We start from the raw sequence: 13,978 nt of genomic DNA, 5'->3' as shown, positions 1-13,978 counted from the left end.
GTCCGATGCTTAAGTGACTGAGCCACCCAGGCGCCCCTGTAGGATGAACTATTTAAATTGGCTCTATTTAATGGGACGAATACTAAATATGAGGCATATTTTTCCATTAGATAGCTAATGATGCCATCTTGTATATCTGCGTGCAAAGTAAAGGATGTAGGGAAATGTCATTATAAAGCAGGCAAGTGCTAAATAAGAAAGAAGTGTTTTTAGAAAATACTTTGGTGTTTTGGTTTGGTGTTGCTTAGGTTTAACCAAGTTGAATGCTGTTGGTGGATAAATTTATATGTAGTGGCTTTCCATAAAATATGAAAATATAGATCAAACACTGTGGACATAGGTGTAGAGCTTAAGAACAAACTCTGTGAAGACATGTTCTTAAATATAGAAAACTTTGTTTCATTTGCTTCTTCAGTCTGAAATTACAAAGGACTAGAATGGTGAGAGAGGAGGTTAATTTTTAATTATATGCACATGTAAGTATAGCTATTCTCATTATTCATGGTACTTATGTTCTATAAAGTCACCAAAACACTGAATAGCCAATACCAAACCATTGCTCCTAAGGGAACACAGGGCACAGGGCTAGGGTCCTGTGACTCTTTGGTCTCAACATTTCATCAACCAGTCAATACATAACTTATTTTATTCTGTTTGAAGATGTCTCATTTAATATATATTATTGATGCATTAACGGTGAACTCAGGGCCAGCAGCACTATAACTCATGCCTTGCATAAAGCTTATTTAACACACATAATTTCTGCGTGAGGCATATCACGGCCTTTTTGTGCTTAGGAGCACTAGACAGCACTTCACTGCCCTTGGGGGCCATTTTAAACAGTGAAAGCAGCAACGAAAATCACAAAAATGAAAAAAAAAAAAAGAAATGTGGCACTAAACAGACCATGAAAAAGATACTGTTTACAGTATGAGAGCTGAAAGAAGTCAGAGTGTTGCTTTGTTCATTCTCAGCTGGGAATGTGCACACCAGGCAACTCAGATTTTCCACAGCTCTTTGCTTGTCTGAATGACCAGGAGAGTGCTGCGAGAATTGATTTTGGGGGTTATAAATAAACGTTAACGAGTAGGTGAATTCGCAAATATGAAACCCGTGAATAATGAGAACGGACTATGTTTTCTCATTCTCAGCCTCCCACACTTTCTTCCAAGTGAGATTTGGAGGCAGAGATACGATTTGTCACAATCTTTTAGTCTTCCATCTTCCAATCCTGAAGAACCCAGACCCAGGCAAGATTAGTGAGAAGGGAGTTGCCCAGGGGGAAAAGATTTCACCAACCTGGAGCTTGGGAGGAAAGAGGAGGGGTAAAAAGGCACTAAGAGAAGGAAATGAAATTCTAATGGCCTTGAGAACTTCAGATTCTCTGTGAATTCCAGCGTATAATTTTTATCAGGAATCTTAGTACTTGGCCCTGAATTCTCAATGCCTCAGATAAAAGCTCTTATTTTTTCTTATCTAATGGTACAAATATTAGTTGATACTTTCCACATGGATTTCCTTAGGATATTAGCTTTTCAAATAGTGTTCTGTGATTTCCATTGGCATTATGAATATAAATATAATCTTTTGCTGATTTGCAGATAGGATCATGGATTTTATATTTAGGTAGACATAGAGACAATAGATTTCTGTGAGAAACTTCTCCCTCTTCACATGGTAAAGTGGGGGGGGGGGGCGATCAAAGGCTACAAACAAGTGAAAAGAAATTTAATTTTGTGGTTAAAATATTTAAAACAATGAAAAGTTAACTTCAATTGTATAAATTAACCTGAAACAAGGCATTAAAAATTTTTTTGTGTGATTTTACTTACATGTAAACACAAACTTCATATTCATATTATATTGACTTAAGAGAGACCTATCAAAAACGTGGAAATGGTGAAATAAGAGAATGAGATTGAGTAGGCTACAGACCGATCACTCTTCCCTCCATAGTCTTTTCTCTCTGTTGTCTATGTTGAGTAATCCCAGTAATTTCCCTATTTTTTGCCTTTAATACAAGTAGTAAAGAAAGAACTACTCATTTGAAATTCCTTACGGTATTCCTGAAATTACTTCTTAAACTGTCTTCTTTCAAGCTGTCATCTGACTTAGCATATTTTATGGACTTTCCTGTTCTCACAAGTTATAGGTTCCTTCATTTATAAAGATACCTTCTCCCCTGCCCCTTACTCCCACCTCCCCCCAATATCTTCTTTGACTTGTCAATTACCTATGGATGTTGGTTGAAAGATTTGGGTTTTCAAGGTGTTTTTATTATATACTCTACAGACTTATGTGTTATTAGACTTTTTTCACTTGGTTTTTCTATATTTCCCCCCTTATTGCTTACATTCATCATAGTTTTCTTTTTTTTTAAATTTTTTAAATGTTTATTTTTGAGACAGAGAGAGAGCGAGACAGTAGGAGTGGGGAAGGGGCAGAGAGAGGGAGAAAGAATCTGAAGCAGGCTCCAGGCTCTGAGCTGTCAGCACAGAGCCCGACGTGGGGCTCGAACCCACAAACCGTGAGTTCATGACCTGAGCCTAAGTCGGATGCTTAACTGACTGAGTCCCCCAGGTGGCCCCATCATAGTTTTCTAAACACAATAATCATGGTGGATTTCATTGACTTCTCTCTTTGTCAGCAGAATGTTTTTGTTCTGGTTACTGTTAACCAGTAGCTTACATTGCTAGTTAAAGATAAATACTAGATGGTAACTAGAGTTGACCCTTGATGAACAATACAGGTTTGAACTGCATGGGTCTACCTACTTACACATGGGTTTTTTTCAATGAATATAGAATAGTAGTGTAAATGTATTTTCCTTGTGATTTTTTAAAATAACTTCTCTAGCTTACTTTATCACAAGAATATAGAATATAATACATACACAAAATATGTACTAATCAATGGTTTATGTTATCAGAAAGGCTTCTGGTCAGTAGTAGGCTATCAGTAATTAAGTTTGGGGGGAGTCAAAAGTTATATGTGGATTTTGACTGCATGGGGGGTCAGTGCCCCTAACCCTCATGTTGTTCAAGGATCATCTGTACTTAAAATCTTATTGTAGGCCTAGCTTAAAGGGAGAAGTGACAGCACTTTTAATTATAGAATATTTCCCATTATTTAGGTTAAATTAACATTGTGAGCTAAAGCTTCCTTCCTATAGTCTACAACAGAGTCACAGAGTGTTTTCAAATCTGGAATGGAGTCCTTCCCTGCATATTCTATTTGTCTTAAAAATAAACACTTCTCCACCTTCCTCACTCCCATTTCCCAGTTTAGAACAACTTTAGTCAAACTGGGATGTTTGACATGTTTGACATGTGTTGATAGGCAAATAGGCCTGATCCATTATTCACCTATAAGTTCATTCAATCCTTTACCATCTTGAATTATAGTAGGTTTACAACATCCTCTTCAAAACTTTCCTAGGACCATCAGTGTCTAGGATTCAGCTTCCACTGGTTACTGCTCTAATGGTGGATAAGGAGAACTATTCTAAGAATGGGATTGATCGATAGCCATCTGCTTCTGAACTATGTTAAAATACTGGCTCCAAATCCCACCCCAGATTCATTGAACTAAGATTTCTTGGAATGGGGTCTGGCATGTTTTTGATGACCATTCCTAGAATATACATGTAGATGTTAAATCTGAAGCCTAGCACCTAAATAATACCTGAGAGTTCTTTTGGTTAAAAAAAAAAAAAAAAAAGGGTAATCCAAACATTTACAAATGTCAATAGTGAATTTATTTTTATTTTAATGTTTATTTATTTTTGAGAGAGAGAGAGAGACAGTGCAAGCAGGGACAGGGCAGAGAGAGAGAGGGAGACACAGAATCTGAAGCAGGCTCCAGGCTCTGAGCCGTCAGCACAGAGCCCGACGTGGGGCTTGAACTCAATAACTGTGAGATCGTGGCCTGAGCTGAAGTCAGACACTTAACCAGCTGAGCCACCCAGGTGCCCCACAAATGCCAATAGTGAATTTAATACAGAACTGAAGGGAGGGGTGCCTGGGTGGTTCAGTCGGTTAAGCATCCAACTTCAGCTCAGGTCACGATATCACGGTCTGTGAGTTCAAGCCCTGCGTCGGTCTCTGTGCTGACAGCTCAGAGCCTGGACCCTGCTTCAGATTCTGTGTCTCTCCCCCTCTCTCTGTCCCTCCCCTGCTCATGCTCTCTCTCTCTGTCTCAAAAATAAATAAAAGCATTAAAAAAAATTTTTTTTAATTAAAAAAAAACTGAAGGGAATTTTTTTCTCCATGGATTTACAGTAGTTAGGGATTTAACAAAATGTTTATTAGGACCCTGATCTCATTTTCTCATAAGGAAAATGAATTTGCCATAGCATGAGTTTACAGCATGAATATGCTTTAGCAAAGAAAGCAAAAGCTTTGGAGTAGAACTGGATTTAAATCACATCATATCACATTTGCTAGTTCTTACCTCAAGCACATTAATCTATATTTAATTTTTGAAATCTATAAAATTTGCTAATATTATCTACAGGGTTTTGGGTGAAAAATTAAATACGGATTATAAAGCACCTATAAAATTATAACATCTAATTTGTTTTAAAAAAATTTTTTTTTCAACGTTTATTTATTTTTGGGACAGAGAGAGACAGAGCATGAATGGGGGAGGGGCAGAGAGAGAGGGAGACACAGAATCGGAAACAGGCTCCAGGCTCTGGGCTGACGGCCGTCAGCCCAGAGCCTGACGCGGAGCTTGAACTCACGGACCGTGAGATCGTGACCTGGCTGAAGTCGGACGCTTAACCGACTGCGCCACCCAGGCGCCCCCTAATTTGTTTTTAATAAATGTTAATCTTAACTCTTCATCCTTACTCCTCAGCATTTAGGGAGTGCAGCTAAATGCCATCTAGAACTTCCTGGCATGCTATCCATTAGGGGTTGTTTAATTCAGGGAATCTGGAAGGAAGCATTCTACTTATGGAATATCATATCTTAGAAACTAAATAAAATCCAAAGTGGAATGGAAGCATTACTTCTACTTGGGAAAAAAGTGAAGAGTGAAAAAAACAAGGATCTGAGACATGTCAGAATAAAACAGCTTTTGGGGGGCACCTGGGTGGCTGAGTTGGTTAAACGTCTGACTTTGGCTCAGGTCATGATCTCATGGTTCGTGAGTTCGAGCCCTACATTGGGCTCTCTGCTGTCAGCACAGAGCCCACTTAGGATCCTGTCTGTCTCTCTCTCTCTGCGCCCCCCCCTCAAAAATAGGTAAACATTTAAAAAATAAAATAAAGTAGCTTTTTAACATCCAACTGACTTGAGCAGTATACCGCAGTAAAATCTTAGCAGGAAGGCACCCAGGCATAGTCACTGTCTTGCTTAATTGACACAGGTGCAGCTACTACCTCTGAGCTTTGATAATGCTGGGTTTTGTGGGGCATAGCGTAGGGGGATGGTAGTATAAATAATGCTGGAGGAGACTCTGTTAAGAGACTGTAAATGCACACTTGATGATCATCAGGTAATATGGCAGCTGCAAGGGAGCTCCTGGGTGGCTCATTCAGTTAAGTATCCGACTTTTGATTTCAGCACAGATTATGCATGACCTCTGTTTGTGACAGCATTATCCTTCTTGGGATTCTCTCTTTCCCTCACTCTCTGCCCATTCCCTGCTGATGTGAACTAACTTTCTCTTGCCCTTTCTCTCTCTTTTTCTCTCTCTCTCGCGCGTGCGCGCTCTCAGAATAAATAAATAAACTTTAAAATGGCATCTGCAAAGCCAGAAGCTCTCTCAGAGGAGTGGTTGCAATGGCATTTGCAGTTTAGAGCCCCCACGGACTTCTGGAAGGTACCGAGAGCAGTTTCTACCAGTGCTCCTTTAGTATAAATGTTGGAGCTGCCGCCTTGTGGTGTCTTTCCTCTGAGATACACTGTCTTTTGGCTTTTCCTGCCCCAGAGCAAAGTCAGCAAGCCTCCAGCTTCTCTGCTAGTGTCGGAGTCCCCTCCTACACAGTTGTGCAATGCTGACAGCCCAGACGACCACTAATGGAGAGTTAACTATTTGAAGTTGTGGTTTAATGTGTGTTATTGGTAGAACTTTTAAGGTAAGAGACTAAACAGAATGAAGGGAAGCCCCCAAATTTGGTATTGTCAAGGAAGACTTTTTCCTCTTTTGCGGGAAACAAAATTGGCTGTCCATTAGCGTAACAGGGTACAGAGTTCTTTTAAGAATAAATTTTCAGTCCCCTTCTCCTGAGTTGTGACTATTTTGTTTTCTTTTTTTTCCTCCCTTTGTAGGTTGTTGGAAAGGACACCAATGTCATGTTGGTGGCTTTGGCAGCAAAATGTCTTACTGGCCTAGCTGTTGGACTAAGGAAGAAATTTGGACAATATGCAGGACATGTGAGTGACACTCCTTTTTAGATACAAATCAACAACGTTAACAAGAATGGCAGGCTAGTTTGCTTTAGGATTTAAAATAGGTCTTTATATATTGGGCAAAGTGAATTTTTCATTAAGTTTTATTAAAATTGAGCATAATTCCTCAAAACACTTCAATAAGGATGTCAGTTATAACTAAATTCATTAGCTTTATATAGAAAATTGGGCATATGACCTAAATATTTAGTTGAGTTGATTTGCTTATTATTTACTTATTAATATCCTGCTTTGTTCTTATAAGATTATGTGTAGTACAACAGGATTAAATGAAACTGGTGATAACTAACACAGAGTAAAAATGAAAGTAGGAAAGGCAGTATAAAGCCAGAAGTGAGATGAATATATAAAATGTATTTTATAGCATTTTCCTATTTGAAAAATAATAATCTACTTACATTCTTGAGACATTTCCTATAGATTAGACTCTTGGTAGTGGATCAGTTTAATTTATTCTAAGAAACCTGACTGAAAACATTTGTTGAATATACTGTCTTTGTGTAAATTTAGAAGCACTCAAGTTTGATAACAGTTTTAATAAACTGAGATGTTTTCTTTAACTGTGGCATTTGTCAGTTGGCCTCTAAATCTGGTCTGAACTACTTAGAGTGGTTCAGCATCCTGAAAATTGATCATACTGAACTTTAGGGTTGAACTTGCTAGCCGCTTGATCATTTGATTCCCTAGATTGACTTTTTAGAGACTCCTTATAGTTTGTATTTATGTTGTGAAGTTAATGTCTAACCTCAGTTATGGCATTTGGAGCTTGCTTACTCATAGCATTGAACATAATTTCAGAGAACTTAACTGGAAGAAAAAAAAAAGGACTCTACTAAATAAAAATAAATCATGACTAGCTTGTTACCAGGGAAATAAAAATATGGGTCCATAAAACCCTTAACATGTAACCCGTGTAAAATCATGTAACATGTAAAACATGCAAATCATGAATTGGAATAAAATGATAAGCAACATTTTCTAGCAATCAGTAGTATTTATTATGCAATACTTGTGTGCTTATGTGATAGTGTGTTAATTAGCTTTTGGTCAGTTTTGTGCTACTTACTAGAATATTTAAAAAAGAACATACTTTTGTCTTAATAATAACTTTTAACCTAGAAAACTATTTTTAAGATACATTTTAATTTACTAAATCCTAGTTGAATGATTACCTGGCCTGGTTTGAATTCTGATTCTGGCTTTGTGACATTTTGTTATGCAGCTTAAAGTTATAAAGCTTGTAGTTAGGAGTATTTTCCCCCCCTCAAAAGTAGATCATATATAGTGTTTGATATCAAACATGTTAATAGTACATGTTTACTTTCTTTAGCTATTTATAAGCTTTTTTTTTTTTTTTTTTTGGTAAAAAATATATATATATAAAAGCATGCTTGAACTTTATAACCATTAAAACATTTTGATTTTCAATAGTTTATAACTAACTCCTAGTATTAAAAAGTCTTTTATATTTCTCCATGGAAACTGAATTCCTTCTGGTCTCTATCACTTCTGTGAAATCTTAAAAAATATTTTTTGAATGCCTTTGAGCTTTGCTATATCTTTTTGACATCAAAAGACAACTTTAATTTGCCTGTTAACACAGTGCCTGGCACTCAATAGATATTAAGTATTCAATAAATATTTAATAAATTAGTGATGGTTTATAAGATAATTATAAAAATTCCAACTTTATTGATCTAAACTTAGTACATCCTTCTGATCAAAATTGCTGTAATTTCAGTTACTATTTCTTTGTCTTTAGTGTAGTGAAGGGGTGGGAGACATCTCAGTCTGGTGAAGTATATCAGAATCTTAGAGGGGAAGAGAAATTACACACTCTATTCCCGTATCCTAAATCCACCTAGTTGAGAATCTTTTGGTCTAATAAGAGATGGTGCTCTGATAAAAACGACTATATGGTTGCATTAAGGTGTAGATGCAGAAAATGGGTTGAGAAGCACTGCTACAGTGGCACAGAATGGGAACCCTTAATTGTTCCAGCATAAGGTTCTTGTGCCCTTAAGAAAAAAAAATGACTTTTTATTCAACTTAGACGTTCACTTTGTTTTGGTAGCACCAAACATTGCTTTAGTAATGGCTGTATTGAGATACAACTTAAATACTGTAAAATTCACCCTCTTAAAGTGTATAGTTGAATGGTTTTAATATATTCACAAGGTTGTGTAACTATCACGACTATTTAATTCCAGAACATTTTCATCTTCCCCCAAAAACCTTTATGCCCACTAGCAGTCACTTCTCACTGGCAGCCACTAATCCACTTCTGTCTCTATGGATTTGACATTTCACGGCATCATTTAAATGGATCATACATAAGCCTTTATGACTAACTTCTTTGACTTGGCATATTTTCAAGGTTCATTCATGTGTCATGTCAGTACCTCATTCATTTTTGTTGCCAGCAAAATAATATTCCAGCTGTTCACTTTCATAGGTTGTGCCAACCATTTTGGAAAAATTCAAAGAGAAGAAGCCTCAGGTGGTGCAAGCCCTGCAGGAGGCAATTGATGCAATCTTCCTTACTGTAAGTGGACAGCATGAGTTTGCACTTTTGTCTAAAGTAAATTTTGTCAGTGTAGTATTTTGATTGTTCTTATAGTTGAGAAAAGCTCATTGACCATGTTTTCTTTTTAAAGACCACACTACAGAACATCAGTGAGGATGTTTTAGCAGTAATGGATAATAAAAATCCAACCATCAAGCAGCAGACATCTCTTTTCATTGCCAGAAGCTTCCGCCACTGCACTGCTTCTACCCTCCCAAAGAGCTTGCTAAAGCCCTTTTGTGCTGCTCTACTTAAGGTATAGACTCTCTTTGGAACTGGGGGAATTTTTTATGCCTATGGAAGATTTTTTCCCATATTAATTATGTACAATGACTACTTGACTTTCAGACTGTAGATTATGCCCTTTTGAGGAGCAGACCCTCTGTGGCTTTGGAAACTGAATCCAAATTCTTGTACTCTTTGTGTTCCTGTTCTCAAAGAAGAGCACAAGTTAGCTTTATGATTCCACTAACTGCTAAACATGTTGTTTCTTATTTGGCCCATATACTGGTGTTCAGCTGGATCTGGCCAAGCACAGGCATACAATTTGGAGTCTTTGAACATCATTTGCATGTGCGGCATTTTAAATAGAGGGTAGGAGGAAAAGGAAGCACTTATTTGCTGATGGATTACCAAAGGTTTCCTTGACCCAAAAAGAATTTGTGAAAGAGTAACTGTTGGTTGGCAAGAGGAAAACTACACTTAGCTTCAGTGAACCGTAAAAAGCAAATTCTTTATCCAACAGTCATCAATCTGAATTAAAATCAGTAATACCTAAAATATCTTATATTAAGACCATTTTGCTTACTTCCGGACCACAGCACATCAATGATTCTGCTCCTGAAGTCAGAGATGCTGCATTTGAAGCACTGGGCACTGCTTTGAAAGTGGTGGGTGAGAAAGCAGTAAATCCATTCTTAGCTGATGTGGACAAACTCAAGCTTGATAAGGTAGGTTAGTGATAGATTATAATGCAATTGGACAACAATCTTATCTCTGTGCATTATGATTTTGTTTCGATTTCATTCGTTCTATTTCATGAAGATAAAAATGATGATATCAGCTTGTGAAATGTATTTAATTTGCCACTGGTGGTTCAGATCTGGAGTGTTGAAAAGATAGCTTTTGAGGATGCATCTTAAGCTGTAGTGGTGATACTTGTAGAGATGGCTTTCAAATTATAAAAACACAAAGAAAAGCTGAGTGATCTGTCCCTAGAGGAGGTGAAAAGGATATTTTAAGATAAATTTGTTTCTAATACCTAAAAAGTTACTTTTCTAAATATGAATGTTTTCTATCAAAAATGTGGTTGTTGAATGTTTATTATAATTCTAATTTGTGTAGAAATAAAATGTAAGAAAGTAGATTGTTTATTTTTGCTTAAGCAAACGGAATTCTCATATAGTTGTGGTTTAGATAACTTATTAAGTAATAATGTAGTGATTATATTTCAAAGTTGTGCTTAATGATGTTCATTTCAATTTCTTTCTCTAGATCAAAGAATGTTCAGAAAAAGTAGAGCTCGTACATGGTAAGAAAGCTGGACTTGCAGCAGACAAGAAGGAATTCAAGCCTGCTCCTGGAAGGACTGCTGCCTCAGGGGCTGCAGGAGATAAGGACACAAAGGACATTTCAGCACCCAAACCAGGACCCTCAAAAAAGGCACCTGCTACTAAGGTTAGTAGATGACTTGGAAAATATGGTTCAAAAGTTAGAATTTAGTAAGACAGGATTGGAGTCTTGGATTCATGGTTATCCTTCCAATGTGATTTCATTTGAGAAATGAACGCATTACCACATTTAAAATATAGCAGAACATCCGTCAACAAAGAGTATTCCAACAATACATTTGGTTATGTAAACTTTAATAAAGCTAAAAATGGTAATGAAGGTACAGGAGTGCATTTTGAGTGATCTTAAAGTATTATTAAATAAAGAAAATGGCAAAACACTTAACGTTAATAACATCACTTTGGTCATTTTGCTGATAATGCCGTTGAGTTGCATCACCCGAGTCTACATACCAGTCAAGGTCTTGTTACTTTTATACAGTGTGGAAGGGAAATGCCTAGAGGCAAATGTGGCATTCTTTTAGAGAACATTTGTCCTGTGGACTCTCTTAAGCATGAAATTATCTATGGATGTAGAAAGTTTATTCTCTTTTCTCACCTGGAACACCAGCATGAAGTCAGGGGAGAGAACTGGTATTTAATAAAGCATCATTTGGGAAGCATTTTACCTAAATAATCTCATGTAATCATCAAACAACCCTTGAAATAACTATTTTGAGATCCCTATTTTTCCAGAAAGGGAAATGGAGGCTTAGCAAGGTTAAGTATTCTACACATGCTCTAACAACTCTGATATCTATGTTGTTCATTTGTTTGTTTACTCTGACACCCCCAACCCCCCCCCCACCATATGTAAACTTTAAAGGGTAAAGATCTTGTCACTGCTCACTCCCGCATGCATAGCGGAGTTTCTGGCAGACAGCAGGAACTGGGCACACATTTGGTGAATGGCCAGAGTTGCAGAACTGGTATTTGGACCCAGGTGCTTTTAACTATAGTCTTTGTACTTTAGTTCATCTTCTGCTGTCTCTTCAGCTTTCTAATGGGGGGTTAGCAGCTAGTCTCTTCTGTCTCACCAGCTGTTGCCTCTCTGGATAATGACCTGGGCACAGTACCTTAAGGCCTTTTCTTATCTGGTCGACTTTCTCTTATGAAGAATTCTTTAAAAAAAGTAAGAGGGAGCAACCTGCTTCATTTTTCTCTTTAATAGATAAGTAGGACAGTATTACCAATACACCTACTAAGCCAATAAACATATATGTCTGTGAAAGAAAAAAAAAAAAAGATAAGTAGGAGATTTGTTAATTGAGGTACCTCTCTATACAGAGAGTGCTATTTATTATAGAAAAGGATCCAGAAGAGGTGTTCTGGTTAGTCAAAAAGTACAGAATTTTCTATTTTGTCGGCCAGAAAACAATTCAATTTCTAACGGGTTGTTATTATGAACCAACAGAATCATACTTCTGATATGAACCAGCAAGTATTAGAGGTTTTCATTTCATTAAAAAACCAGCATCTTAGTTTTGCTAACTACACCTTAAAAGCTCAGATTATGTTCAAGATGACATTAGTTTCAGAAGAAGTCTGGATGTTGAAGACAGTCTGGCCTTCTCTCATTTTATTTTTTCTTTCTGGTTTGGGGCATTGTTTAACAAATACCAAAATAGATAGAAGGAATGATGTGAACAGTGATATGTGTTACCATGTTAATGTTACTGTCGGTTGTGTGCCTTGTGATAAACTGCTATTTTCTTCTGACCTTTCAAAACTGGAGTAAAATAATTGAGATGTTTAAGCACAGTATTAGCAGATAGAAACCAGTGGGTATAATACAAAGTGTGACCAGCTGAAGTTTATTCCAGGATTATAAGGATGGTTCAATATTAATGTTAAAAAACTTACATTTAGAGATCAAAAGAAATCTAATTTCAGACATTGAAAAAGGAATATAGTAAATTCAACATATCTTCATGATAAAAATTCTTAATACATAGAAATAGATGGATTCTTTGACATGACTAAATATCTAGAAATAGATCTATAGATAGCAGTAGACCTCGCAAACCAAAAGTCAGCATCATGCTTCATAGTGATGAAATACTAGAAGCATTACTGTTAAAGTGAGGAGTAAAGCAAAAAATGCCTGCTGGTACCGTTATTGTTTAATAACTTTATACAATTAAATAAAGGAATAAAGTAAGACCAATGCTAATATAAGGAAGGAAAAGGCACAGTTATAATTTTTATAGATCATATGATCATATACTTGGGAAATACAAGTAGGTCAAACAATAATAAAAAGATCCAGTAAGGTGGCCATCTTCAACATGGTTAAGCAACTTACTGCCATTGCCATAACAACCACTTTATTCCTTCAAAATTACATGGTTCTACAGTGAGTTAATGTATTTTTCTGTTATTGGGGTGCCTTGTGGTGAAGTATGGGGTAAATGTTAGAAGTTAGAAACTGTCCTTTACTAATGCAGGAAAGATTAAAGGCATTTAAAGGCATCAAATGTTAATTCTCAAATAAAATGTCATATAATTCCAGTCCATTTTCATTTCATTTACCTCATTAGCTCATTCTGAATTGAAGGTTCTTAATAGTGGGGGTCTGCAGATTTCCCCATGAATGGTCTTCAGGAGCTCTGTCTGCCCTTGGAAGTGTTAAGTTCTGTGGGCACCAAAAACACAGGGGTTTTTGGTTGGTTGAGTGGTCCCTCATTTTAATCAAATTTTTAGGGAGTCTCTGGCCCAAAAATGCGTAAGAACCACTGTTCTAAATCCTTAAGTGGTTTAACTTTCTTTTAAATTGCTTTTAGGCTGGTGGGCCACCTAAGAAGGGGAAGCCAGCTGCGTCAGGAGGTGCAGGGGGCACTGGAACCAAGAATAAGAAAGGACTGGAAACCAAAGAAATCGTGGAGCCTGAGCTTTCGGTCAGTATTCTACAGGATGCCTCAAACTCAGAAAACCACGGAAAGTCAATTCCTGGGAGAAGACTTGAGTTCTTTGCTGAGTTCTACAACGTAGAGTTAATTGGTATTTTTCACTTAGTGAAACTGTGCCTTGGACGACCTTCCTTCCCCTTTATGGTAGTAGAGTAGAAACCTCGGGTACTATAGGATACCTATGGGAGTGTTCGTGTAGTTCGGCCTGCAGCATTTTTACATTCTTGTCATCTGTTTCCTTAAGCAATTCTTAATTTTAATGTTTTTGCATCTTACAGATAGAAGTATGTGAAGAAAAAGCTTCAGCTGTCCTTCCTGCTACCTGTATACAGCTTCTAGACAGCAGTAACTGGAAGGAAAGGCTGGCTTGTATGGAGGAGTTCCAGAAGGTAGGTGCATGAGGATGAGTTGAGTGTGAAAGAACATTACATTACAGAGAAGTGATGACATCAACAAAGTACTTGTCCTACTTGC

General features: G+C 37.1%; 1 protein-coding gene across 3 annotated transcripts in view; it reads left to right on the top strand.

The window, feature by feature from the left end:
- The window catches only part of CKAP5 (cytoskeleton associated protein 5), a 115,297-nt gene that overhangs the window by 54,718 nt on the left and 46,601 nt on the right, over window positions 1–13,978 (top strand). For all 3 annotated transcript variants that reach the window (XM_030331548.2, XM_030331550.1, XM_030331549.1), the window contains exons 9-15: window positions 6,279–6,383; window positions 8,875–8,964; window positions 9,077–9,241; window positions 9,807–9,935; window positions 10,480–10,662; window positions 13,379–13,492; window positions 13,783–13,893. In XM_030331548.2, coding sequence (XP_030187408.1) covers window positions 6,279–6,383; window positions 8,875–8,964; window positions 9,077–9,241; window positions 9,807–9,935; window positions 10,480–10,662; window positions 13,379–13,492; window positions 13,783–13,893 — 897 coding nt within the window. The remainder of the gene's footprint in view (window positions 1–6,278; window positions 6,384–8,874; window positions 8,965–9,076; window positions 9,242–9,806; window positions 9,936–10,479; window positions 10,663–13,378; window positions 13,493–13,782; window positions 13,894–13,978) is intronic.

This window comes from Lynx canadensis, chromosome D1 (genome assembly GCF_007474595.2).
Source record: "Lynx canadensis isolate LIC74 chromosome D1, mLynCan4.pri.v2, whole genome shotgun sequence".
Lineage (NCBI taxonomy): Eukaryota > Metazoa > Chordata > Mammalia > Carnivora > Felidae > Lynx > Lynx canadensis.
Note: the sequence above shows the minus strand (reverse complement) of the source record. Positions and strands in the feature narration are given on the sequence as shown.